Source organism: Salvelinus namaycush, chromosome 36 (assembly GCF_016432855.1).
Source record: "Salvelinus namaycush isolate Seneca chromosome 36, SaNama_1.0, whole genome shotgun sequence".
Lineage (NCBI taxonomy): Eukaryota > Metazoa > Chordata > Actinopteri > Salmoniformes > Salmonidae > Salvelinus > Salvelinus namaycush.
Genome location: NC_052342.1, coordinates 5619485 through 5647029, shown reverse-complemented (window position 1 = coordinate 5647029; position 27545 = coordinate 5619485). Strand labels below are relative to the sequence as shown.

At 43.5% G+C, this 27545-nt stretch overlaps 1 protein-coding gene across 1 annotated transcript in view; it reads left to right on the top strand.

Moving 5' to 3' along the window:
- Window positions 1–27545, top strand: part of LOC120030209 (ankyrin-2-like) — a 119889-nt gene that overhangs the window by 77753 nt on the left and 14591 nt on the right. Inside the window, exons 28-43 of the mRNA XM_038975560.1 lie at window positions 262–486; window positions 1219–1317; window positions 2609–2763; window positions 3063–3274; window positions 3600–3804; window positions 9073–9398; window positions 9635–9760; window positions 9890–10012; window positions 10669–10701; window positions 11060–11081; window positions 13221–18056; window positions 18778–18852; window positions 19015–19146; window positions 19297–19446; window positions 19595–19829; window positions 20084–20967. Of these exons, the coding sequence (XP_038831488.1) occupies window positions 262–486; window positions 1219–1317; window positions 2609–2763; window positions 3063–3274; window positions 3600–3804; window positions 9073–9398; window positions 9635–9760; window positions 9890–10012; window positions 10669–10701; window positions 11060–11081; window positions 13221–18056; window positions 18778–18852; window positions 19015–19146; window positions 19297–19446; window positions 19595–19829; window positions 20084–20967 (7838 nt within the window). The remainder of the gene's footprint in view (window positions 1–261; window positions 487–1218; window positions 1318–2608; window positions 2764–3062; window positions 3275–3599; window positions 3805–9072; window positions 9399–9634; window positions 9761–9889; window positions 10013–10668; window positions 10702–11059; window positions 11082–13220; window positions 18057–18777; window positions 18853–19014; window positions 19147–19296; window positions 19447–19594; window positions 19830–20083; window positions 20968–27545) is intronic.

Here is a 27545-nt window from a genome sequence, read left to right as displayed (position 1 = left end):
TCCCCTCTCACTCACAGTCTGGTGTTTGTGCATGTAGGTACGCAGTGAAACTGTAATTCTTATGTTTGTGTATTTTAACATGGATTCATATTTGTCTGTATATTTTCACCCCCCAAAAATTGTATTTTGCTGAAAGTTATGTAAATTATCTGTGTAAAGGAAAGTACAAAGATGTAGTACTGTATTTGTCACAATGCTTAAAAATATCTTTCTCTTCATTTTGTAAACATCACATCTGCCCCCCGCCCATTTCCTTAACAGCTTCCTGGTTAGCTTCATGGTGGACGCCAGGGGCGGAGCCATGCGGGGTTGCCGTCACAACGGCCTGCGCATCATTATCCCGCCGCGAAAGTGCAGCGCGCCCACGCGGGTGACCTGCCGGCTGGTGAAGAGGCACCGCCTGGCCACCATGCCCCCCATGGTGGAAGGAGAGGGCCTGGCCAGCAGGCTGATTGAGGTGGGGCCCGTCGGAGCCCAGTTCCTCGGGTAAGAAAATATGGGATGGAGGGAGGGGGTAAAAGTATGAAAGGGAGAGGAAGTTGTATAGAGGGGCAGGATGTCCGAGTGGGAGAATGAAAGAGCGAGGAGATGTCAGAGATTACGGCGTATGTTGTGAGAGTCCAAGACTCAAGAGTGCGTGAGGTGAGAATGCTACGAGCGAAAAGGAAAAGAGACGGTGTGCGTCAAAGGTCACTATAGGCCTACTGTATGAATGAAAACCTGAGAATGTTGCTGCCCCTCTTCTTTTTCTCAGATTAATTTCACCCTGCCAATGCCTTACTAAAACAGTCTATGCTCTTTGCTTCTTCCCAGTGGCAAGGGCCTTGCTTGTTTTCTTTTTAAACAGCATTCCAGCTCTAACTCAACCATTTTTAGGAGACTAACTGTTTCTATGAGACACATGGAAACAAAAAACTCTGCAAGGAAACAGAAAACTGCAAAAGAACACTGCTCCATGATTGATTTGATATGTAGGTTACCACTAAGAGAGGCTGTCTACCGATAATATATTACTGCCCCCTGATGGTGACGTTTATAATAACTTCCACTTTGAAAGCTCTGTGTATTTAAAGCCCTGTGTATTTACCACGATGTCCTGATGACGGCCTCCACTCCACTCAGCCAAAAGGCTTTCACAAAACCCAACTAGTCACCCATTATCTTGACTACTTCCGCTCTCTCTCCCCCACTGCTGCTAACGGACGGTTGGTCTCACAGTAAACTGCACCTTCCCACTGCCCCACCCCCTCTTAACGAGGGTGAGAGCCTCGTTAGCCGCATCCTGCAGCTCGGGCCACCCGGGACAAAATTCCTTGGGTAGGGGACAACGAAACATATGAAACAATCCATGGATGCTACTAGTTCCATTTTATAGCCTCCTCATTTTATGTTTTGACTCTCTGTGATATGTTATGTCTGTGACCTCACCTGTATGCTATGTGTGCTAGTGTCGTGCTGGGCCAGGTTTCCCAAAAGTTAACCGTTAGGAGCATCGTTAACCTTCGTAGGAGCGTCGTTAAATCCCCGAGCTGTTTCCCGAAACCAGCGTTGTTAACGTTTGCACTTGAAAACGCTCGTAATCTAACGGCTGACTCAAACAACTCTTAGAACAGCTAAGTGTGTCTTTAGAATCGCATGGTTTATCCGTCTCCCTGGCCGCCGAAAACTTCAGAAAAGTTACAAAAAGTTGACAATGTTTTTGCAATTGATACAAACAAGTGACGTATAAAAAGATGCCTCAAATGAAAACTGAGATGACTTCCTTTAAAATATAAATATGTTCAATCAATTGAGTTCTATTTTGCTACTTGTAGGCTGCTGTCTGTAATTTGTATCAATGTATTTCGTGATGTGTAGTCTAACGTGCGCAATGGCGTGCGAAATTGGTGATTTAGTGCTTTTTTTATTGGGTAAAGCATTTTCAATAAGCCGCCTCAATATTTGCAGCCGTAGGTGGTAATATCTCTCTGGTAGCTGATCCGTCATCAGTTTTGTGAAATAATGATCATGCTAAGGTAAGATTTAAATGGAGAAATCTGATCCGAGAGCAGCGCCTCCTTTCTTTCGATCCTATCAGTACCGACACATGCTCCAACGACTCCACTTCGCGAACATGGTGCTTTGGGATGCGCATGTTACATCTTCGTCCGTTGTAGGAAAGATGCATCGTTAAAACACTTGTAAGCTTAAATTCCATCGCTATCGGTAAACCGGGCCCAGGTGTCTTGCCCCGCTCTCTGTCGTAGCATCCCAGACACTACATTGTATGTTTGTTTTTTGTTCCTAGTTACTTTTCGCCTCCTTACCTTGTGGTTGGCTTTCTATGTTTAGTGCTGTCTGTTTGCCTGTTCAACCTCATGGTTTTATTGGTTCATTTGATATCTTGGTGGATGTTTAGCATGACTGTCCCATAAGCATTTGTAGTTGACACACTGTACTGTGCTCATCAGGTGAGTTGTTAGAAATGTGATTGGTTACACACACTCTTTACACACACACACACACACACACCCACGCATATATTGTACACACACGTACATACATAACCCCCCCACCCCATCTCCACCCGCACACACACACTCACCGTGCACCCTGTCCCTGGTCGCAGGCCTGTAGTGGTGGAGATCCCTCACTTCGCTGCCCTGAGAGGGAAGGAGAGGGAGCTGGTGATCATGAGGAGTGAGACAGGAGAGAGCTGGAAGGAGCACCACTGTGAACACACCGAGGAGGAGCTCAACCAGATCCTCAACGGCATGGACGAGGGTGAGTGTGATGTCGTCAACGCGAGACAACACTTAGCGCTCATCATCATTAGAGGCCATTGCCAAGAGGCCCGGCTCAAATACTTCAGAGAAGCATTCCCTCCTGCCTCCCTTTCTTGGAGTATTCACGGATCTAAAATGGATGGATAGGTGAAAGCGAGGATTACACCAACCCAGTCATGTGAGCAGTGATTACTCCAAGGGGGGAGGAAGGAAGAAATCATTGTCAAGGTATTTCAACAGAGCCATAATCTGAATCAATGCCAAATGAACCACCATTCCTTCTGTCCTCCTCTCCAGAACTGGACCCTCCAGAGGAGCTGGAGAAGAAGCGTATCTGCCGCATCATCACCAGGGACTTCCCCCAGTACTTTGCGGTGGTGTCCCGGGTCAAACAGGACAGTAACCTGATCGGTCCAGAGGGGGGAATCCTCAGCAGCACGGTGGTGCCTACGGTCCAGGCAGTCTTCCCAGAGGGAGCCCTCACCAAGAGGATCAAAGTGGGACTACAGGTCATTTACTTCAAATATTCTCTTCGTAAAGTGAAAACACCATTTCATTTGAGTGTCTGTAAAATTTTCTCGATTTATTTTCCCAATTAATGGGGGCCTATGGCATGAGCGGCAGTCAGGAGGAGTTATAATCAAAAAGAATGGCACGTTGCTTGATTCTGAGGCAGAGCTTTAATGGAGCAAAAGTTAAATACGTTGAGTATTTTATGAGTACTACACTGTCATCATGTTTTATCAACGTCATAATCCTTGTTTTAACGCCAAAGCCGATCCAAGGTATCTCTAATGTCAGTCTATTTCTAAAGCCGTTACCTGTCATCTCCAGGCTCAGCCAATGAACGTGGACGTGGTGAAGAAGCTCCTGGGGAACAAGGCTACGTTCAGCCCCATCGTGACCCTGGAGCCCCGGAGGAGGAAGTTCCATAAACCCATAACCATGACCATCCCCATCCCCAAGAGTAACACTGACCCAGTGGTCAATGGCTTCGGAGGGGACCAGCCCACCCTGCGCCTGCTCTGTAGTATCACAGGTTAGAGAGAAGGGTGGATTGAACGCACACACACATATACACAGATATATACAGAACCAATCAAATGTTTGGACACAGCTACTCATTCAAGGGTTTTTCTTTATTTTTTTACTGTTTTCTACACTGTAGAATAATAGTGAAGACATCAAAACTATGAAATAACACGCTTGGAATCATGTAGCAACCAAAAAAGTGTTCAACAAATCAAAATATATTTTAGATTTGAGATTCTTCAAAGTAGCCACCCTTTGCCTTGATGCTTTTCAACAGTCTTGAAGGAGTTTCCACATATGCTGAGCATTTGTTGGATGCTTTTCCTTCACTCTGCAGTCCAACTCATCCGAAACCATCTCAATTGGGTTGAGGTCGGGTGATTGTGGTGGCCAGGTCATCTGATGCAGCACTCCATCACTCTCCTTCATGGTCAAATAGCTCTTACACAGCCTGGAGGTGTGTTGGGTCATTGTCCTGTTGAAAAACAAATGATAGTTCCATTAAGCGCAAACCAGATGGGATGGTGTATCGCTGCAGAATGCTGTGGTAGCCATGCTGGTTAAGTGTGCCTTGAATTCTCGATAAATCACAGAGAGTCACCAGAAAAGCACCCTCACACCATCACACCTCATCCTCCACGCTTCACGATGGGAACCACACATGCGGAATTCATCCGTTCACCTACTCTGCGTCTCACAAAGACACGGCGGTTGGAACCAAAAATCTCAAATTTGGACTCATCAGACCAAAGGACAGATTACCTCCGGTCTAATGTCCATTGCTCGTGTTTCTTGGCCCAAGCAAGTCTCTTCTTCTTATTGGTGTCCTATAGTAGTGGTTTCTTTGCAGCAATTTGACCATGAAGGCCTGATTCACGCAGTCTCCTCTGAACAGTTGATGTTGAGATGTGTCTGTTACTTGAACTCTGTGAAGCATTTATTTGGAATGCAATTTCTGAGGCTGGTAACTCTAATGAACTTATCCTCTGCAGCAGAGGTAACTCTGGGTCTTCCATTCCTGTGGCGGTCCTCATGAGAGACAGTTTCATCATAGCACTTGATGGTATTTGCGACTGTACTTGAAGAAACTTTCAAAGTTCTAGAAATGTTCCGTATTGACTGACCTTCATGTCTTAATGTAATGATGGACTGTCATTTCTCTTTGCTAATTTGAGCTGTTCTTGCCATAATATGGACTTAGTCTTTTACCAAATAGGTCTATCTTCTGTATACCACCCCTACCTTGTCACAACACAACTGATTGGCTCAAATGCATTAAGAAAGAAAGAAATTCCACAAATTGTTAATTGAAATGCATTCCAGGTGACTACCTCATGAAGCTGGTTGAGAGAATGCCAAGAGTGTGCAAAGCTGTCTTCAAGGCAAAGGGTGTTTACTTTGAAGAATCTCAAATATAAAATATACTTTTTTGGTTACTACATGATTCCATATGTGTTATTTCATAGTTTTGATGACTTCACTATTATTCTACAATGTAGAAAATAGTAAAAAATAAAGAAAATCCCTTGAATAAGTAGGCGTGTCCAAACTTTTGACTGATACTTTACATACAGTGGTTTGTCCTTTAAAAGTTGCGGGCTTACGCCACAGGACTTAGAGGTAATTTGTGGTCTAGTACGGTACCCTGCGTCACCACTTCATTGCTCCAGACCAGCACAAGGGGGAGTTGGAGCACTGATTATGCTTTTGGGTCCTACTGTGTCTCTAACTGACAATGAATGGGCGACATAAACCTAAATAGAAACGGATAATTGTGCACAACTTCAGTATTACTTAGTAAAACTGTTGTTACACTAAGGTTTTTATTATTACACTCCCGACCGGTCATGTTGTACAACGTTTGAGTGGCACAACGGTCTAAGACACAGCATAGCAGTGGAAGCTGTGTTGCTACAGATGCTGGTTCAATACCTGTGCTGGGCCTCGACTGGGAGACCCATGAGAAAAATATGGGAAGGTAGGTTTTTGTTTTTTCTCCCTCTAAAAACAGAAATAAATCATTCTAAATAACAAACTGGCTTTATTTACAAATTAGTAACAACGTCTCACCCCATGTTCAATAATGGCCTTTTTCTCGCTTATTTTGCGTTATTTGAAGACAAAATCCTCTCCAAAATATTTAAGGGGCATTGCACTAATAATGGCGCTGACTAGGGAAACGTTACCGCTGTTCTGTTCTTAGTGCCAGTCTGCACGTTCAAACTATAACAATGTAACTAATAATGGCATCTTTATGCTTTCTTTAATAAAATAATGATAAAAAAACTATTTCAAAATGCAGATGTTCATTTAGTTATGGATCCATCCAACTACGGGAATAAATATCAGTGAATTACAGAAATATTGGAACAAAGTTGTCTAATGAAGGCAAACAAATTGTTGCCATGAAGTGGCTTTTGGTTTTAATTTAGAATCCTACAATCCTCTATATGTAATTATTGGCGGAGAGTCCCGTCATATTTTTCGATATAATGCCTACCTTAGGTGAGACGAGTCTCACTAGTGTTGAGTAATGTGCTGTTAAAAGTTATGTAGATCTTAATTATTTAAAGAGCATATTGAAGTTAGAAGCAATAGGATTTGAAGCAATAGCCTACAACTATTTCAGCACTGTTTCACGCTGCTCTGAGACAAGTATGGGGACTGGTCTTGATAAATCAATGAGATTTTTATTTTCACTTAATCTCCGTTTGGGTATTGGTTAGACTAGAATTAAAAAATGAGGGTGCAGAAATGTTATGCTCTTAGTGTAACCTTTATTTAACTAGGCCGGTCAGTTAAGAACAAATTCTTATTTACAAGGACAGCCTTCTCCTTTCTCCCCGTCGGGGAATTGAACCCCAGTCTCCCGCATGCCCTGCCCACACGACATGGGGATTCTTCAGCTAAATAGCCCAGTACTGTACTCCCGACCGTCATGTTGTACAGCGCCAAATTTTCCATTCCATCCTAACGGAAACCCAGAGGGTTTTTTGTTTTTCTTGGAATAGAAACACCATAATATGAATCTATATAATTAAGCAAGTACCAATCAAAAGTTTGGACACACCTACTCATTCCAGGATTTTTCTTTATTTTTACTATTTTCTACATTGTAGAATAATAGTGAAGACATCACAACCATGAAATAACACATATGGAATCAGTTAAGAACAAATTCTTATTTACAAGGACAGCCTACTCCTTCCTCCCAGTCGGGGAATTGAACCCCAGTCTCCCGCTTGCCCGTCACTGAGAAAGTCTGGACATGGCCTGCTCTCCCTTATGTAAGGAATTAGGCACTTTCCCATGTTTACTACAGTATGTATTGTGGGCTATGTTTACTTGTCAGACTGCACAGTAGCCTAATAAACAAATGCAAGTGGCTTATATCTTCAAAATGTTTTAAATGCTTTATTTTCCAAATGTAAAAGCATACACTGTACAGTACTGTATTTCTTTGTCAGCATCTTTATGCTTTCGTTAATAAAATATTGATAAAATCCTCTTTCAAAATGCAGATGTTGATTTAGTTATGGATCCATAACGAATTACTATGGGAATAAATATCAGTGAATTACAGAAATATTGGAACAAAGTTGTCTAATGAAGGTAAACAAATTGTTGCTTACTGGAAAATGCTCTTTCAAACACACATGGTCACGTTGTACAGCGCCATTATGGCTATTAGCAGGGCTATATTTTGGCCTTTCTAAATATTTTTTGGGCCTTTATTCAGATTACAATCGCTCACTGTTGTTTCTTTGAAAACGAAATAATAAAAAAAAATATCGATATTGTCACGAACGTCGTAGTGAGGAGACCAAAGCGCAGCGTGATGTGAATACATACTTTTAATGTAAGACGAATAAACACGAAGAACACTAAACTAACAAAATGAACGCTATAAACAATGCGTGCAGACATGCAACCTCACATAGACAATAACCCACAAACCAGACTGGAAAATGGCAACCTAAGTAGGATCCCCAATCAGAGACAACGATCAACAGCTGCCTCTGATTGGGAACCAATCTTGGCCACCATAGACCTACATATGTCTAGACTAGACACACACACCTAGGCATATAAAAAAAACCTAGACAAGACAAAAACACACATACCACCCTCGTCACACCCGACCTAACCAAAATAATTAAGAAAACAAAGAATACTAAGGTCAGGGCGTGACAGATATGTATATATATAGCTGTGGGCATCTATTTCAACACCATTTCGCGCTGCTCTGAGACAAACATGGAGAAAGAAAATGTTCAATTATATTCCATGATATTCTTAAGATATTGACTGAATATAATCAAGTGATGTCTGCTAAATAATCAAGTTAGGTTTCTCCAGAAATAAATTATTCTAAATAACAAACTGGCCTTATTTACAAATGAGTGAGAATGTCTCACCCCATGTTCAAGAATTGCCTTTTTCTCGATCACTCTAGGTTAAATGAAAACAAAATCTCAAAAATATCGTTACTTTTTAAACAAAGCGATTATTATTAATTCATTCATTTAGAATTATATAAAAGCCCCTTAGATATTCTCACAGATCAGGTTTGCCCTTACGAAAAATGCCCCTTAGATATTCATTTAGAATCCTCCAATCCTCTTAATGTAATTATTTGCGGAGAGTCACGTCATTGAAAAAATATTTTCAGATATACTGTAGGCCTACCATAGACAAAATGAGTATTGGTTACACTACAATTAGGGTGTGGAAATGTTATGCCCCTTAGATATTAATTTACAATCCTCCAATCCTCTTAAGCTGTAGCCTACTCTCGACCGTCACGTTGTACAGCGCAATATTTTCCATTCCATTCTAACGGAAACCCTGAGGGTTTTGTTTTTCTTGGAATAGAAACACCATAATATTAATCAAATTAATTAAGCCACATTTCTTAAAATCAATCCCATGTACTATGTTATTACAAAAAAGGTTTTAAATTCTCTAGTAATGCCAATATGGGAGACTATCAAATGCTTCTCAAAGTTGCCCTCTGGTGGTCAAACTAGCACTAACTTGCATTAACGTAAAAAAATGACTGCCAAGTAAATAACGTATATTGAATGCTGCAGCAGCCCGCAAGGTGTGCTGCAGTGTGACGCAACTTTTAAAGGAGGAACCACTGTACATACATACATACATACATACAAAGTGTACACACACACTGACACACACACACACTGCAGGGACACACACAAACCATGATGTCTGTAGCTAACCTTCTAACATTTTTCAATTGTATTCTTCTTCAAAGGTGGAACGACGCCGGCCCAATGGGAGGACATTACAGGAACCACGCCCCTAACGTTCATCAACGACTGTGTCTCCTTCACGACCAATGTGTCGGCCAGGTTCTGGCTGATAGACTGTCGGCAGGCGCAGGAGTCAGTAAACTTCTCCACTTCGGTCTACAGGGAGATCATCTGTGTTCCTTACATGGCCAAGTTCGTCATCTTCGCCAAGACCCACGACCCCATTGAAGCGCGGCTCCGCTGCTTCTGCATGACTGACGACAAGATGGACAAGACCCTCGAGCAACAGGAGAACTTCACAGAGGTGGCCAGGAGCAGAGACGTAGAGGTGGGTGTCATGGTCGAGGTGTGGTCAAGGGCTAGGGCTAGGAGGGATGTACCTTTAAGCTCTATCTTTCTGTAGTATTCCCTTCTGTAAATATTGTATTCTCCAGTGAAAGGTGTAGTAAACTGCCAGTAAAGTGTGAAGGCTTAGTAAATCACCGTAGATTACTAACAGGGATCGGTTTGGTATGTTTCTAACCTCAGCTAAAATAAATGTGTCTGATGTGTGCTTCTCTTCAGGTCCTGGAGGGTAAACCCATCTATGCAGACTGCTTTGGCAATCTGGTCCCTCTCACCAAGAGTGGCCAGCACCATCTCTTCAGCTTCTTTGCCTTCAAAGAGAACAGGCTGGCACTCTTCATCAAGGTGGGTATTACTGGGCCATCATTCGTACACTCTTCCATATCATTTACTTTATTACAAACTAGTCGTGTATCGTAAACTGTATGTTAATTGATTGACTGACTGACGATAATGATGTCGATGATTCCACAGATCCGAGACAACACTCAGGATCCATGTGGCCGTCTGTCCTTTATGAAAGAGCCCAGGTCTTATAGAAGTCTGGCCCACAACGCTATATGCAACCTGAACATCACACTACCATCCTACTCAAAGGTAAGAACACTGTAACATTACCTCCACCTAAACACACAGCCTAGGAAACACCTAGGACCTGGAATTGTTCCTGATCATGTGACCTTACCATGACAAATCTGGGTCCTGTATAGCACACCAGCAGTTACCATTGCATGCCTGAGTGTTCGTCATTGCTGACTTAAGTCAAATAGATTGATTGACTTGTGTATTCAAGAGTAACTGAGTATTCAATTCCTTAACTAGCATTTCCCACAGGTACAATAATACCTTCTTAACAGTGTGTTGCTTGCATACTAACATGCAAAATCTGCACTCGTGTCATGCTCATAGCATGCTATCTTCCTTCAAATTTGAATTGGAGTTTGTATTCTCAAAATCATTTGTACACCTTTTAACTGTGATTTGATTTATTATAAGCAACAAGCATTACTATATGTGAGTGCTGGTAGCTGTCTTAAAGTATAACATGAATCCCTTCTCCTTTGAGAGGTCTTTCATGTTTACTCTGACCCCGACACCCTCCCCGAAACAACATTGATTGGCCACAAACCTTCAAGTCTGTCGCTATGGTAACATCGCTTTGCCCATTCTCTTTTTTTTCCTCCCCCTCCTCTACCTTTCTCTATTTGTCTATCTGTCTCGTTCTGCTTCTTGCTGCTTCTTGCACCCCAAAGGAATCTGATTCAGACCAAGAGGCTGAGGAAGAGGTAATATTGTACCCCTCTTCTCCCCCCACTAACTGTTTATTTGTACATGTTTTTTTTCAGGCCACAAACATGTCGCTAGACGTTCACTATTTTGTCTGTCATTTAGCTCTATGTCAGGTATTAGAAAGGCATGCAACGCATACTCCATGTTACTGCTCATCAGCGTGCTTGTCACTCGTAGCAGAGTATCTTTAGATACTAGTCTTATTCGTCGTGATAGTAGTTCTATGTCCAATTACTTATTTTCTTCCTGTAGCAAAGGTAGCAAATGTGTACATAATATTGCCTACATTTTTTTCTTACACGGTGATGGAAATGGTATTAATAGTGAGTGCAATTTTTGTATTCCTCTTTACAGATCAGCAGGAAGCTGGAGAAATGTAAGTCATTTACTCTTTTTTTGATAACACTTTTAACTGCTTTTTTTCCCTAAACTATACTAAAACTTTCTAAACTCTTGCTGTTTAACTTTGAACTGTTATAATATGGCTGCATTACTCAACCAGTTGAATATGACATTGCTTTGATAATTGCGTCGTGACCATACCATAGATTTAGACATGACCAATGATGTTATGCTAGTTGACTATTGTAGAGAGCAATACAGAATGATAACCAGAGCCTAATGCGTAAATATTGTGCTTCATATCACCCGTGTTAGCTAAGCTGTAACACACGCGCTTCTTTTTCAAAGCCCTTTAACTTCTACATGTTTGTCTTTGTCACAAAAACAAAACAACACAAAATGTCACTCCACCCCACCAAGGCAAGGCTACGCCAACAACTTCATCAGGCATAAACTTCTTCAATATCTCAATTGACACATCGCTGCACCAGTGTCTTCGTGTTAGCTTTCTCCTCTGCCGTTTTCAATTTGGGACACATGGAGAGAGAGAGAGTTCAAACAGAGATACTACGCACATGAATCAAACTCTCATTCATACTGTGGTGATGTTTATGTGACAACGGAATAGTAACCCCCCCCCAAGTTACTGTAGTACCTGAATGGCAAAGCAAACTGTAGTCTAGCTTTCTACCCCTCCCGATCCCCTCGTTCATACCCTGCCCATGTGGTTTTTTATATTCCCTTTGCCTCTAATTCATTAATGAATTAATCATTAATCATAGTCAAGTGCCTCAGCATAGCTGGCTGGATATCTACATATGTTTGGCACTGTATACAATATGTAGAATATGGAAAATATTGCACATACCTTCAAAACATACATGTACAGTAATACATACATTGTACATGAACTGATGTTGTGTATGTTATTTGTTCAATTTGGCTTCATTACATTGGACAATGTATGTGTAATGTATGTGGCAATTTGCATACACATGTAATTTGGAATAATTCTTTTGCTGCACCTTTAACAGTTGTAGGCTATGAGAAAATAGTAGACTACATTTCACCACACTATTGAATGGGAATACCTAAATTAACCTCTCTTGATAAAGACAAAATACAGACGTGCTAGTGGCACATTTTAGTTCTTTATTACCTAAATCACTTTACATTTGCCCCATTCACTTTTCACAAAAGGCTGCATGTCAACTTTCCCCTTTGCTTTGCATGGAAATAACTTGGCTTACATGAGTGTGTATGTGTGTGTTCCTGTGTCTGGGTGTGTGTCAAGTGTGAGAGTTCTTTTGACTCTTTGTTTTGCTTTAACATTGATCTTTGAATTCCTTTTCCCTCGCTATTTGAATTTTATTTATTACAATGTTGCTACTCTTAATATGATTTACATTTTTCTCTTCAGTTATGTTTCAAAAAGTGTATTTAGCTAGACCAAAGTTAGTATAAGGAAGGGATACAGTCCTCTAAAAAGACCACATGCCCTCCCCTTAAATCAATTATGCTTTTCCTGTTAATTTCCTTAAATTAGTTTACCAGTTTGATGCTGGTTCAGAACCCTTTATTTTCCATAGCAGTAGAGGAACAAAATGGTTTGTTCTGTTCAATAGCAAAGAGCACACCAAACCATCGCCCAACAGTTTGCTATCACTGGCTTTCTTCTCTGAGGAAAAAATCATTTTAAATAATTGTTTTATTTTTCTGTCTGTAAACAATCTTGAGATGTCTGTCTACCTATATGTTGTTATCCCTTTGTTTGTGTCCCTGTTTCCTTATCCTTTGTTGATTTGTTGGTGTCTGTTCTTGCTCATCGTTGGTTTGATACTGTACTTATTTTAGATGTGTTCTCGCTTTTGTGCTGTGAGCGTGGGTGTGCTGACTATGTGTATAAGCAAGTTATTTCCAGCTCATTCCCTTCTCATCTTTATGATTTAGTTGGCTTTTTGCTTTGCTGCAGTATTTGCCTCCTAAGAAACCCAGTCAATCCAAGCCCCCTTTCTTTGATGCGTTCTGTAGTTGCCGCTGTGGCCCCACTTACCCTTTGAACCCTGACAGTTTGTACTGTTCCTGTCCTGACCACATTCTCCAATGTCTGTCTCCTTTTCATTTCAATTTATTATTTTTTTGCTCCTTAATTGTCCTTTTGCCAAAATGGAAGATGATGAAGACACTACGTCGACGGAGACTACGGTCCGGAAGAGAGATTTGATCCGAGATTCTACGGCTCTGGCCAGTCCGGACCTCCTCTCCGATGTGTCTGAGATGAAACAAGACCTGATCAAAATGACCGCCATCCTAACCACGGATTCTACAGACAAATCCAGTTCCATGGAAGGGAGCGGTCTGGAAAAAGGGGCTGATGAGGTTCAGGGCGAGCCGTTTGAAATCATGGAGAAGGTCAAAGAGGATTTGGAGAAAGTGGGCAAGATACTTAGGAGCGGAACTTATGAGGGTGAGGAGGCAAAGGAGGCGGCAAGAGCAGCCAGAATGAATGAAGAGTGGGTCCTCCTCTCAGACTGTGAGATAGAAGAGGCCAAACATATGGCTGCCTTAGAACCCCAGGAACCAATACTACGTGAAGTCAGAGTCAACAGAGGGATTCCCAGACCTAAAGCAATCAAAGATGTGTCTGGGATGGTCAAACACCTGAGTGGTGAACTCAAAGAATATCTCCTGGATGTACCTGAGGGCACCAGTACAACAGCCCAGGAGAAAGAGGTCCAAGAGAAATTCACAGAGGTAGTCCTGCGCAAAGGCGCAAAAAGAACCATGACAACAACAAAAACAACAACAACAACTACAACAACAAAGAAAGACATCAAAACTCCTGCTTTTGACCTACAAAAGCCAGTCAGGAGGAAAGGAAAGGACCAGGAAAAGGTGGAAGAATCTACCGATGGGGATGTTCTCCTGAGCGCACCCAAAGACCCTAAACCAGTGTCACCTGTGTCCCCAGTAGTAGAGGAGACCCCCATTGGATCCATAAAAGACAAAGTCAAAGCCCTTCAGCAGAAAGTGGAGGCTGAGCAAAAGGGCCAAAAGCCAACTAGCACCAATCCTTCAAATGTTGCTGTGGAGAGAAAAATACCACAAAAGGCAAAAGGAACCATCCCAAAACAGAGCCCCGCAAAACAAGGCACTGCTAAACAGGGTCCACTTAAGTCCCCCAAAACTGAGTCTGAGAAGCTGGAGGAGACAATGTCAGTAAGGGAGCTCATGCGATCCTTCCAAAAGGGGCAGGACCCCTCAAAGAGAAAGTCTGGACTTTTCGAGCTCAAAACCGTCTCTTCAGAGCATGAAACAACAGAATCAGAATCACAGCTCACTCAGTTCAAATCCACCATCAAAGCCACGTCAACCTGTTATGAACGGGAAGTGTCACTGGATGCCATACCTGGCAAGCACCACAGAGAGAGAGACAAGCAAATTAACCCACCCCGAAAGCACTCCAAAGATTTTGGTGCTGAAATCAAGGCAGAGCTTGAGGACAATCCAGAGTACCAACAGTTTAGGCAGATCTCTGTAGAGGGTAGTCCTGCTGCCCAGTCAGACTTAACTGAAACCATAGAGTTTCCGAATTCTGCCCTCAATGATAGCTCTGATAGTTTAAAACATGAGGGCGTGGCAGACTCTCCCAGTGCCAGCCTGGGTGATTTTAGTTCTCCTCACCTGAGCTCAGAGGATAGCCTCAAACACCAGGGCTTAGCAACTCCTGGAACAAGCCCTGACAGTCTCTCTCTCTCTCCCAAAAACGCTGACCAGTCCACTAAAAACTCAACAGCTGTTACTATAGCTGTCGAAGATGACAAGAAAAGTAAGGATAAGTCTGGAGACTCCGGTGTTGGGACCATTGATGACCAGCCATCAAATGAAATAACCCTCCCTGTCTCTTCCAGCAAGGCTGCAGACTACCGCACCACAAGTGAGTCCATATCTTTTCAGACGGTCGAGTCTAAGTCCTCTAAACCGAGAAAGCTTACAAAGAGAGTTTCTGAGACTTTAGAGAGCTTCCTAAGTGATGAGGAGAGCCCTGATGACAAGCTAGCCTCAGCCTTAGCTGCAACCATTGCTTCTAGTGCCTCTACCGAGCGTCAAGGAAGCTTAGAACTGCCTTTAAGACAGCAAGACTCGGACACCCTCAGTCCCTTAGCCGACGACTCTTTGACCATAAGCCACAGAGACTCTCTAGACGAAGGTAGTCCCCTCATGGAAGACAACTCTTCCCATAGGACCCCAGACTCTATCGAACCCAGCCCAACCAAGGAATCCCCTTGTCGTGACTCCTTAGAGAGCAGCCCGGTAGAGCAAAAAAACTTCCCTCCCGCTCAGCCCAGTGGGTCCTCTAGCCACCCAGAACCCTCCAAAGTCACAGACTACCCCCCAGACGTGTTGCGTAGTAGGCTACTCAGGGACCAGGAGGCTAGTGCCAATGATGATGACAGTATCGAGCAGACATTGTCTCAGATGGAAAGCTCTGGTAAGAGTCCTCTCTCCCCCGACACCCCTAGTTCTGAAGAGGTAAGTTATGAGGTAAACCCTAAAACCCCCGACCACATGTTCCTATCTGTGGTGTCCACACCAGCTGTCATAAAAGAAGACTCGGAGGAAGATGATGATGAGTCAGAAGCACATAGGAAATTCACTCCAGAGGAGGAGATGTTTAAAATGGCAGCCAAAATAAAAACCTTTGAGGAAATGGACCAGGACGCCAGAACCAAAGAGAACTCTCGAAAATATATCAGTGCCTCAGCAGATGACGAAGCAGGGGACGATAGCTTCAAAACAGTTGAACTAGAGTCCACAAATGAGACTGAGCTCACTGGGGCCAAAGAGACCTCAGAGTTAGCTCTTTCTGTTGAATCCCTTATTAAAGTACAACCTCCCTCTCCTTTTCCAGAAGGTGTGCATGAAGGAGTCCACCACACAGAGGCCAAGAGTGTAGCTACAACGGCAGCAGTGGAGGAAACTCAATCTGTCTTAGAGCAACATGTCTCACAATCAGTTCCTTCACACAAAGACACGGATGACAAAGACAGTTTAGCTCAAATGGCTACCATGTCTTCGAGCTCTGAGGGTGCTGCAAACATAACCGACGAGCAGAAGGAGGAAAGCTTGAGGAACTCAAGGGGAAGCAAGGAGGATGATGGGGGAGAGAAAGAGGCAGATGCAGGCAGTCTGCAGACATCTGCTGTAAAGGCTCCCTGCCAGGTAGAGAGTAATATAACTGATGAATTGAAAGGAGATTACAGGGGGCACTCAGGAGCCCCTGAGGCAGAAACGTCCTCGACCATCATTATCGGACCAGCAAGGGAAACGTTCAAACCTGAGATCTGTATCTATGACGACACAGAGGAAGACTATGAGGAAGAGGAACCTCCCAGAACCAAGTCGAAGGGCGTGACCGCCAGCGCGGAGGCAGACCCCTGGAGCGCCATGCGTGAGGACGACGACGCTTTCGCGGCCCGCGTCAAAGAGGAAGAGCAGAAGATCCTGGGTCTGATGGTGGACCGGCATTCCCAGGGGGAAACCCCAGACACCACCCCAGGAAGGAGCCCCACAGAGGAGAGCACGCCAACCAGCGAGCCCAATCCTTTCCTCTTCCAAGAGGGGAAGCTCTTCGAGATGACCCGGAGCGGAGCTATTGACATGACCAAACGGACCTATGAGGACGAGGGCTTTGCCTTCTTCCAGATAGGAGAGCAGCCTCTAGAGGAGGCGCTGTCTGAACAGGTCAGAGAAGAGCCAGGAGATAGAGGAGCCCCATTAGAAAGTGAAGTAGGTCTCAACCTGACTCTAGAAATAAAAGTGGAGGAAGATGAGAAACAAGCAAAAGATGCTTCAGAGGACGATCAGACAGGTAGTGGGGCTGTAGCAGCCTCCCCTTCTAAATCAGACGCCTCTAAATCTAGAATCCCTAGAATGGGTCTTTCTGCCTCAGCTAAGACCACTAAGAAAGACAAAGACTCAGTATCCCCAGTATCTCCTGAGGCTTTAGAAGTTAAACCAGATACAATTGTAGAGGAGACCCCCCTAGAGGTAGAAAATAGTTATTTAGACCCAATGATAGCTAATGTTGAGACAGCAGTAACAACTGTCACTCGATCGGTGTACCCTGAACAGGACCAAGAGTCCTCTGACTCCTCTCCCGAGGAGCAGCATTCGGTTATAGAACTCCCCAAAACCATGGAAAAGACCAAAACCCCAACTTCTAGTGAAAAAGTGAAAAAGATCCAAACTAAAACCCCAGCTATGGCTCCAGCCAAGGCTGGCCCCAAAAGTCGAGCTAAAAATTCTTCCTCCTCTACATCCCCCTATTCAGCTACTCCTAAAAAAGAGACCCCCTCTGCAGAGTCAAAATCAAGAATACCTGTCAAAGGCAAGGCTAACCCTGTCAAGCCTGAGCCATCAGTTAAACATACTGAGTCTTCCCAGGACACAAAGCTAAAGTTCCCAGTAAAAAAGGACTTGAGGAGAAAGTCTGAGACAGATGCAGGTCTCTCTGCAGTTCCCAAAACCAAGACTTCGTCTTCCAAAGCCAAGAGCTTCTGTGAGGGAGACAAGACATCTGCTAAAAAGGGCCAGGTTCGTCCCATGAGCGCTGATTACTCCACCAAGCCTAAGTCATGCTTCGGCTTCCAATCCAGGCTGCCAGTTAGAGGCAAGCTTGGTCAACCATCCCAGACTTCCACCCCCGCCAAAAAGAAAAGCGAGCCACGCAAGAAGTCCATAGAGTTTGTTAATGAGATTAGTGACGAAGCGGCAAAGCTGGTTGAGAGATTGGCTCAGGCCGAGAAAGACAAAGAGCATGAGGCTGCCACCGCTGCCATCTCGGATGACGAGAGCAGCGGCATAGACCCCTCCGTCATAGAGAGAGAGACTTTTCCCGAAATGCACTTCCCTACTTCCGGAGATGTCTATCCCATTAGACCCCTGTGGGACGACCCTGTTGACACGCAGATGCAACGAATTCCCAACGATACAATCAGAAGACAAGGTACCCCCCTCCTCACTGGGCTCATTCTCTCTATCTTGTTTCTCGCTAGCACGCTAGCCGTAAAAGGTGCCGCTTCTCTGTGTCTTGTAGCTAAGGCTCTTTGTAGGTTAACACTCTTTGTGGTTGCTTCTGTGGTGTTTAAGTGGAGTCTTGTGTTTGTATTCGTCTCTTTTCCTTCTATGTGTTCTAAAAATCTCAAGATTGACTTAAAGTCAGGGACTCAATTAAGGAATTTAGAGTCAGTTTTAGCTTGAAAATGTGTCATAGGTCATAGTCAGGTTTAATATCAAATGTGTTTGATGAACCCGATTAGGCTGTAGGAGAAAAACTGAATTATATACAATATACAACATTTTTCCAGAGCTGTTAAACTACTACTATCTACTTTCCATACAGTATGTTTCCGTTAGGGCTTTTTCTTCTTCTAGAGTTCCCAAACACGCATGATAATAATTTATGATGGTATTGCTGCCCTATAAACCAACAGCATACTGCAATAAGAAGCTATACACCAAATACACGTCTGTTTCAGTTACTGTTAATTATCGACACATACCTCCAAATATCTAACATTATAGCACTACATGGCACAGGAAACCTAGTGAAGCGTCTTTTCACTCATGGGCTCGGTTGAAGATAGCGTTTTCTTCCTAACGTGAGTGTGACTTTGCCTGGCCGTCCACTCACTACTCTCCTGCTGTTGTGGTGGCATTTACAGTAGATCCCCAGGATGAAGCCGAGAGGAAAGAGGAACGGTTGGAAATAATAGGCGACCACCTGGGCTTCAGTTGGACGGGTGAGTGGAACCCCAGTCATGGTGGCTTTCCTAGAGTGTCAGAGACAATAAAGGCTGAAGATAATGTTGATTTAAACACTTTCCAGTGGTCCTTGAACAATGTTAACATCAACATTACGTAGTTAACAGTGAAAAGTGTCTTTTTTGGGGTGGGTTTTCTAGAGCTGGCTCGAGAGCTGGAGTTCAGCGAGGAAAGGATCAATCTAATAAGGATTGAGAACCCCAACTCGCTACAGGACCAAAGCCATGCCCTGCTGAAGCTCTGGACTGACAGGGATGGCAAACATGCCACAGGTATGCTGATATATCACTCCTTATTGTATTCAGAATATTTATAGACATTTTGACTTTTCTGAGTATTTATAATTGATCATTTTCATATTTTTATAATGGCTTATTTACTGTTATGATCTTTTGTTATTCTGTAATTATTTCTTTCCACAGAAACTACATTGATCAAACGACTCACCAAGATCAACAGGATGGACATTGTTCACCTCATCGAAACCAAGATAATCAAGTCCACCCAGGAGGACGCATCATCCCACACCTATGCAGAGATTGAGAGGACCATTGCACTGGATCACAGTGAAGGTATAGTGTATTACCAAGCAAAATGGAAATGTCCTATGTTTACTATCATGAGACAGTAAACCTCATGTCATCTTTATCAACCAGAATGTACTAGCTATGCCAAAGAGATCACATGTTAATATTTGTGTTCATATCTATGCCTGTCCAGGTTTTTCTGCCCTCCATGAGGACATAGACAGTCCCCGGCCAGGCAGGCGTTCAGGCGGCACCCCCAGTGGGCCAGGGTCCAGGCAGGGGCCCTTCATGGTGTCAGAGGAGGACCTCTCCTCCAGCATGTCATCGCTGCACGAGACGTCAGGGCGGGTGGAGACAGACACATCAGTAACAGGCCTCCTGAGACACGCCCAGAAGGAGAAGCTGCAGAAAGAGCGCGAGACGACACGGTAAGTCGTCCAGTCAGTATAAGAGTGAAGTATTGAGTGAAAGAGAAATTGTTATGGTTAAAAAGGTTTTATGTTCTTTTCTGCTATATTCTGCTAATGTTGTATGGTTGCAGAAACAAACAGTTCAGTCAAATAATCTTGATTTGCATTGTTAAAATGACTAGGAATAAACCGTTTTTAAGAATAACTGTATTTAATTTTTTCTGGGAGACTTCACATGTTATTAGATGTTTGACTTAGTTTTCGTTCCTCAGTTCTGTGGGCGGTACATCACAGAGTGGATCAGAGAAGGCTGAGTCACTACACATGGGCACTTTTAAACAAGTAAGTCCCTTCTTCACCTTGTACCGCACCTCCCCCTACCAGCTCACCTCTCACGTCCTAGATCCTGCCTACAACGGGCCCACCGCTCCCTCCTCATCCTCTCTATCTGTCAATCATTCTGAGAAGGGGGCACCGCGGGGTGCAGAGTGGGGCGAGGGGTCACTCCAGCCCCCCCAGGCTGAAAGTGACAACAAATGGTTGTTGTCGCCAACGAGTCACCAAGAGTCACCCACTAAAAGTAGTAAGCGTGTCTGTGAGAGCCGTCCGTTGTCCATGACCGACTTTGGGGACAGTCTGACTGAATGTGACCAGGCCGAGCCAGACTTCAGTGAGTTGTCTGTGGAGCTAAAGCAAACAGAGTACTACACTTACCTCTCCACCACCTCCGTCATTACGACTTCTCAGACAACTGAACGGGTTTCTGAGAAGGTCAGTATTACAGCCGAGCCTATGGATTTACCACTTCCTCAGTCTACTCAGCTTCCTCAGGCTTCCGAGGTGGTACGCCCCAAAGAGACATGTGAGATATTCTCAGAGGATCATATTGACGAGGTGTCGCACCGACTTTACAAAGTCCTGTTTGGATATGTAGAGAAATCAACTAGTGAAGAATCCAAGAAAACACCAATGGAATTGGATGAGGTAGCCGGAACTTACAGAGCCAGCCGGGTTTATGCAGCAGATTCCCCTACCTCCATGCCTTTGATTGATGTAGACCAGGCTACTCTTGACCAGGAAACTATCTCCACTGAGCTTTACCTCAGACCTGTAGATATCAGTCCCATGACCCCAGAGTCTATCACCTTTGGGGTGGGTAAGGAATCACAGACAATAGCTCAGACACCATCGGACGTGTCAAGAACCACTCTGATTTCGGAGTCAGTCACAGTAGAATCCATTGTCAGCACTGCATTTATCCAGATATCACATGACTCAACTGCTGAGACCCGAGCAGAGGTGTCAGCTCTTCCAGTGTCTGAGTTAGCCATGGCTTTAGCTCCAGTATCTCTACGTTCCGAAACCAAAAAAAGGTCTTTATCCCCTGACTCAGCATCTGAGTATGCTACTAAAATTGTAGTTTCAATGCATGACCAATCATCTTCACCAGAGTCAGTGACATCAGACGATAGGTCTCGGTCCCAGTCACCTGACTCCCATATACCCGAGTATTGCCCGTCAATATCTGATTCATCCATACTGTTGACTGAGAGTAGAGCCTCATCTCCCGAGTCACTGTCATCCGATACTGATCTAAGTCTTCTCTTGCCTGACTCGCCCATACCTCAGTTCAGACCCCTGTCTCCTCTACCGCCCCCTGAGGTTGAATGGGAAACTGCAGAAATACCATCTTATGCCCCAGGACAAACGTTCCTAAGTGCCCCTGGAGCTGCAAGTAGTCTACTAGCACCAGGGCTAGCAGAAGCAGAGGACAGGCCCTTGACACCTATGGTTCCTAACAGGGGAGAGTTTTCCAGAGCGATATCCCCGGGCAGTGAGTATTTAGAGAAGAGGGCATTATCACCGGAATCTACTGGATCAGTCAATGAGCAGAGACCACTATCCCCTGACTCTCCCATACCTGAGTTTAGACAGGCATTACCTGAATCGGTTATCTCTACTACAGGGTGTAGGTCATATTCACCTGAATCAGAGACTTCAGTGACTTCAGAAACTGAATGCATACTATTGGAGGCTTTTGCCTTTTGGCAGAGACCAGACTCACCTCAGTCAATAGTATCAGATACAGAGGAAAGACCCCTGTCAGCTGAGTCTTTATCAGACTATAGACCCATGTCAGCTACATCACGGATGTTACTGAACGATATCAAAGCATCATCACCTGTATCTACAGGATCAGTAGATGAACACAGATCTCTGTCTCCAGATTCACCAATTACACAATTTTGGCAATCAGAACCCATTGCTTTAGTGACGTTTTGTAGATCATCATCACCTGAATCTATGTTTTCAGATATAGATTATGAAACCGCACCATTACTTTCATTACTTTATAAGGATAGACCTTCATCACCTGAATCAATGGCATCAATAGATGAGTATAGAGCGCTATCACCTGACTCACCTATACCTCAGTTTTGGCACCTATTACCAGACTCTATTGTTGATTATAGATCTTCTTCACCTGAATCCGTATCATCAGACACTAAATGTGTTCCAATGTCTCTGGAGTCTATAGGTACAGAGCATAGACCAGATTCACCTGAAGCTTTAGATTTTGAAAAGGAGATCACTTATTCAGCATTGACTCAATCGAAATCCCCTCAACCCCTTGTTTCTCCATCTGTGACCAAAGTGAAGTTGCCAAAATCTACGACACTTGTTCCAGAAAATGTGAAAATGACAGCAGAATCACTTGACGCTAGTGAACCAAACCCTGTAATGTCAGAACCTGCTTGTTCAACAGACATGCGACATATACATCTAGATATACAGCAGTCTACTGAAAAGGGCCAAACAAAACTCAATCCATTGTCAACAAAGACGAAGTCTGCTAAACAACAAAAATCCAAGTCCTCCGAAACTGATCCAGCATTTTTATCAGTGACCGAAGTTCCTGCTGTAAAACCGCTATCTGAGTCAGACCTGCATTCTACAAACCAACCTCCAATAAAACCTGCAGAAGTTGTAACTGCACGTAAACCAGCAAAACCTGAATCTACTAAACCTGAATCTCATGAAGTTCTATCAGCAACTAGTGATGTAGCTCAACCTCCAGATGATCAAGACGGGATACTATGTGTGTCACCAATAACTGTAACTGAATCAGGTGTAAATGTTCCTGAAAGTCCACCAATATTAACCGAGTCCGCAACTGCACCATTATTTGAATTTAGTCAACCTGAACCTCAAAAAATACTATCTGAATCTGACGTAGCGCAACCTTCATCTGTGTCACCAATAGCAGTATCTGCATCAGGTATACATTTCCCTCCATCAGCAATACTAGTGCCAGAGTACAGACTTGTGTATGATGCAGAGCTTTGGAAGCTTATCTCTCAAATAAATGACCAACAATATGGAGGAGAAACCTACTGTAGTAAAACAGGTGTGTTTGAGTATGCTGGACAAAGAAAAGAGTACGAAGAGACATCCGAACTGGACAATAAACCGTTATCAATAGATTCTCCGGTTGAGGAGTCGGACTCGAAGCCTGAGTCATTATCAGAGTATAGATCCATGTCATCTTCATCACTGATGTTGTTGAAGGATATTAAAACAACGTCCCCTGAATCAACAGGAACAATGGATGAACATAGATCATTGTCACCAGATTCCCCTGTACCCAAATATTCCCCATTGTTCCGTGAAGCTGGTCCGTTTCATCATAGATCATCATCACCTGAATCGTTACCAGATGATGAGGTTTCTGAGATACTTGATTTGATATCTGTAGCTATCGAAGATAGACCCTTATCACCTGAGTCAACTGGATCAGTCAGTGAGCATAGCTCAAAAGACCAAGACGTAGTAACTGAATCAGGTGTCCTTGAAAGTCCACAAATAATATTCAACTCCACAGCCCAATTATTTGCTGAATCGAGTAAACCTGAAACTCAGAAAGGACTATCAGTACCTGGTTTAGCCCAAACTCCAAAAGAGCCATCTGTGTCACCAAGAATGGTATCTGATGAATTTATACATGTCCCTCCATCAGTAATAAGAGTGCCAGCTTACAAACTTAAGTACGATGCAGAGCTTTGGAAGCTGGTCTCTCCAATACATGATCCCCAGTATGTCGGGGAAACCCCTAAAACAGGTATGTTTGAGTATGCCGAGAGTATCGTAGAGTATGTGCAGACATCAGAACGAGAAAGTCAAACTTCATCAACTGAGGTTACCGAGGACAGACCACTGTCATCTGATTCTGAGTCTGAATATAGGCCTCTCACACCTGAGTCAGTTAAGATAGTGGCTGTTTTGAGATCAGATAAGGCAGAGTCAGTGAAGTCATTGAAAGCATGTAAATCTTTATCCCCGGATTCCCCCGTACCCCAATATTCACTATTCTTTCTCGAAACTGCTCAATCATATCATAGATCATTGTCACCTGAATCAGTATCTGATGCTGAAGTTGTAGTTGACTCAAAATATTCAATAGTTCTGGGTATTGACGCTAGAACTTCCTCTCCTGAATCTATAGGATCAGTCAATGAGCAGAGGCCACTATCCCCCGACTCTCCCATACCTGAGTTTAGACAGGAATTAGCTGAATCTGCTTTCTCGTCTACAAGGTCTAGGTCATCATCACCTGAATCAGTGACTTCGGGGACTTCAGAAATTGAATATATACTATCTGAGGCATTTGACTTTAGGCAGAGACCAGACTCACCTGAGTCAACAGTATCAGATACAGAGGAAAGACCCCTATCACCTGAGTCTTTATCAGAGTATTGCCCCATGTCACCTGAATCAGTCATGCTACTGACAAACATCAGATCATCTTCTCCAGAATCTACAGCATCAGTGGATGAGTACAGGTGTCTGTCTCCAGACTCTCCTCTACCACAATACCTACAATATTTCCCAGAACCAACCATATTTATGACAGGAAGCAGATCATCATCACCTGCATCAGTATTGTCAGATGAAGAATTTGAAAATGAGTTATTCTTGTATGCCTCAATGCATTTTAAGGATAGACCCTCATCGCCTGATTCAATAGCATCTGTAGATGAATACAGGGCACTATCACCTGAGTCACCCATACCTGAGTTTCGACAGGCGTTACGAGAGTCTATCGTTTCAATGATTGGATATAGGTCCTCATCCCCTGAATCATTGGCAGATTATGAAACAGAGTCTGAAACAGAATACGCTCCTCTGATTTCTGAGATTGAAGATAGACAAGACACTCCTGATTCAACAACATCAGTAGATGAGTTCAGAGCTCTGTCACCAGACTCCCCAGTACCCCAGTACACACAGCACGAAACAACTACACTAGTGACAGGGAATAGATCAGCATCGCCTGAATCAATATGCTCAGATATGGAATCTGAAACAGAGTTATTCTTGTATGCCTCAATGCTTTTTGAGAATAGACCCTCATCACCTGATTCAATAGCATCTGTAGATGAATACAGGGCGCTGTCACCTGACTCACCCATACCTGAGTTCTTACATGCAATACCTGAATGTGTTACATCTTCTGTATATGGATATAGATCGTCATCACCTGATTCAGTGATTTCAGGGACTTCGGAAGTTGACGACATTCTATCTGAGGCTTTTGCGTTTTGGCAGAGACCAGACTCACCTGAATCTACAGCATCAGTGGATGAGTATAGATGTCTGTCTCCAGACTCTCCTCTACCACAATACTTTGATTATTTCCCAGAAGCAACTCTGTTTATGGCAGGAAGCAGATCATCGTCACCTGCATCAGTATTGTCAGATGATAAATATGATCTTTCTGACATCTTCTTGACACTCTTTTCAGAGAGAGGTAGACCGTCATCACCTGAATCAGTAGCATCAGTCGATGAATACATGGCGCTTTCACCAGACTCCCCCATACCTGATTTTTGGCCGCCATTACCTGAATCTATTCCACATTTTATTGGATACAGGTCAACTTCCCCTGAATCAATGTGCTCAGATATGGAATGTGGGACTCTGCCCTTAATGTCGTTATTCTATGAAGATAGACCCCGATCACTAACATCAGTATGGTCAGACAACGAATGTGAGCTTTCTGATGTTTTTTCAACAATCTTCTCAGATAAAGATAGGCCTTCATCTGAGGCTTTTGCCTTTTGGCAGAGACCAGACTCACCGGAGTCAATCGTGTCAGATACAGAGGAAAGACCCCTATCACCTGAGTCTTTATCAGAGTATTGCCCCATGTCACCTGAATCAGTCATGCTACTGACAAACGCCAGATCATCTTCTCCTGAATCTACAGCATCAGTGGATGAGTACAGGTGTCTGTCTCCAGACTCTCCTCTACCACAATACCTACAATATTTCCCAGAACCAACCATATTTATGACAGGAAGCAGATCATCATCACCTGCATCAGTATTGTCAGATGAAGAATTTGAAAATGAGTTATTCTTGTATACCTCAATGCATTTTAAGGATAGACCCTCATCACCTGAGTCAATAGCATCTGTAGATGAATACAGGGCACTGTCACCTGAGTCACCCATACCTGAGTTTAGACAGGTGTTACCTGAATCTGCTTTTTCAACTATTGGGTACAGGTCATCATCACCTGAATCAGTTGATTCAGATATCGAATATGCTCCACTCATTTCTGAGTCGTTCTTTGATGAGAATAGACCAGACTCACCTGAGTCAATAGTATCAGATACAGAGGAAAGACCCCTATCACCTGAGTCTTTATCAGAGTATTGCCCCATGTCACCTGACTCAGTCATGCTACTGACAAACGTCAGATCATCTTCTCCTGAATCTACAGCATCAGTGGATGAGTACAGGTGTCTGTCTCCAGACTCTCCTCTACCACAATACCTACAAAATTACCCAGAAGCAACTCTGTTTATGGCAAGAAGCAGATCGTCGTCACCTGCATCGGTATTGTCAGATTTGGAATATGAAACAGAGTTATTCTCACTCACCTCAATGCTTTTTCAGGACAGACCTGATTCAGTAGCATCTGTAGATGAATGCAGGGCACTGTCACCTGACTCACCCATACCGGAGTTTAGACAGGATTTACTTGAATATTTTGTTGAATGTAGATCATCGTCACCTGAGTCAGTGACTTCAGATATTGAATATGCCCATTCACCATCAGAATCAGTCATGCGAGTGCCAATTTACAAACTTGTGTACGATGTAGATCGTTGGAAGCTGATCTCTCCAATACATGACCCCCAATATGTAGGAGAAACCTTTGCTAGTAAAACAGGTATGTTTGAGTATTGTGGGAGTACAATAGAGTATGTACAGAAATCAGAACTTCTAAGTAAAACGTTATCAAACGAGAGTGGGTTAAGATCAGATTCTCCTGAGTCAGTGAAGTCAATGGATGAGCATAGATCTTTATCTCCAGACTCACCAATTCCACAATATTTCCAATATTTCCCAGAACCAATAATGTTCATGGCCGGAAGCAGACCATCGTCACCCGATTCAGGGACTTCAGAAGAAATTGGACATATGCTATCTGAGGCTTTTTCCTTTTGGCAGAGACCAGGCTCACCTGACTCAATAGCATCTGTAGATGAATACCGGGCACTGTCACCTGATTCACCCATACCTGAGTTTAGACAACACTTACCTGAATCTGTTACATATTCTCTTGGATATAGATCCTCATCACCCGAATCAGTGACTTCAGATATTGAATATGAACCTTTCATTTCTGAGGTATTCTTTATTGAATCAAGACCAGACTCACCT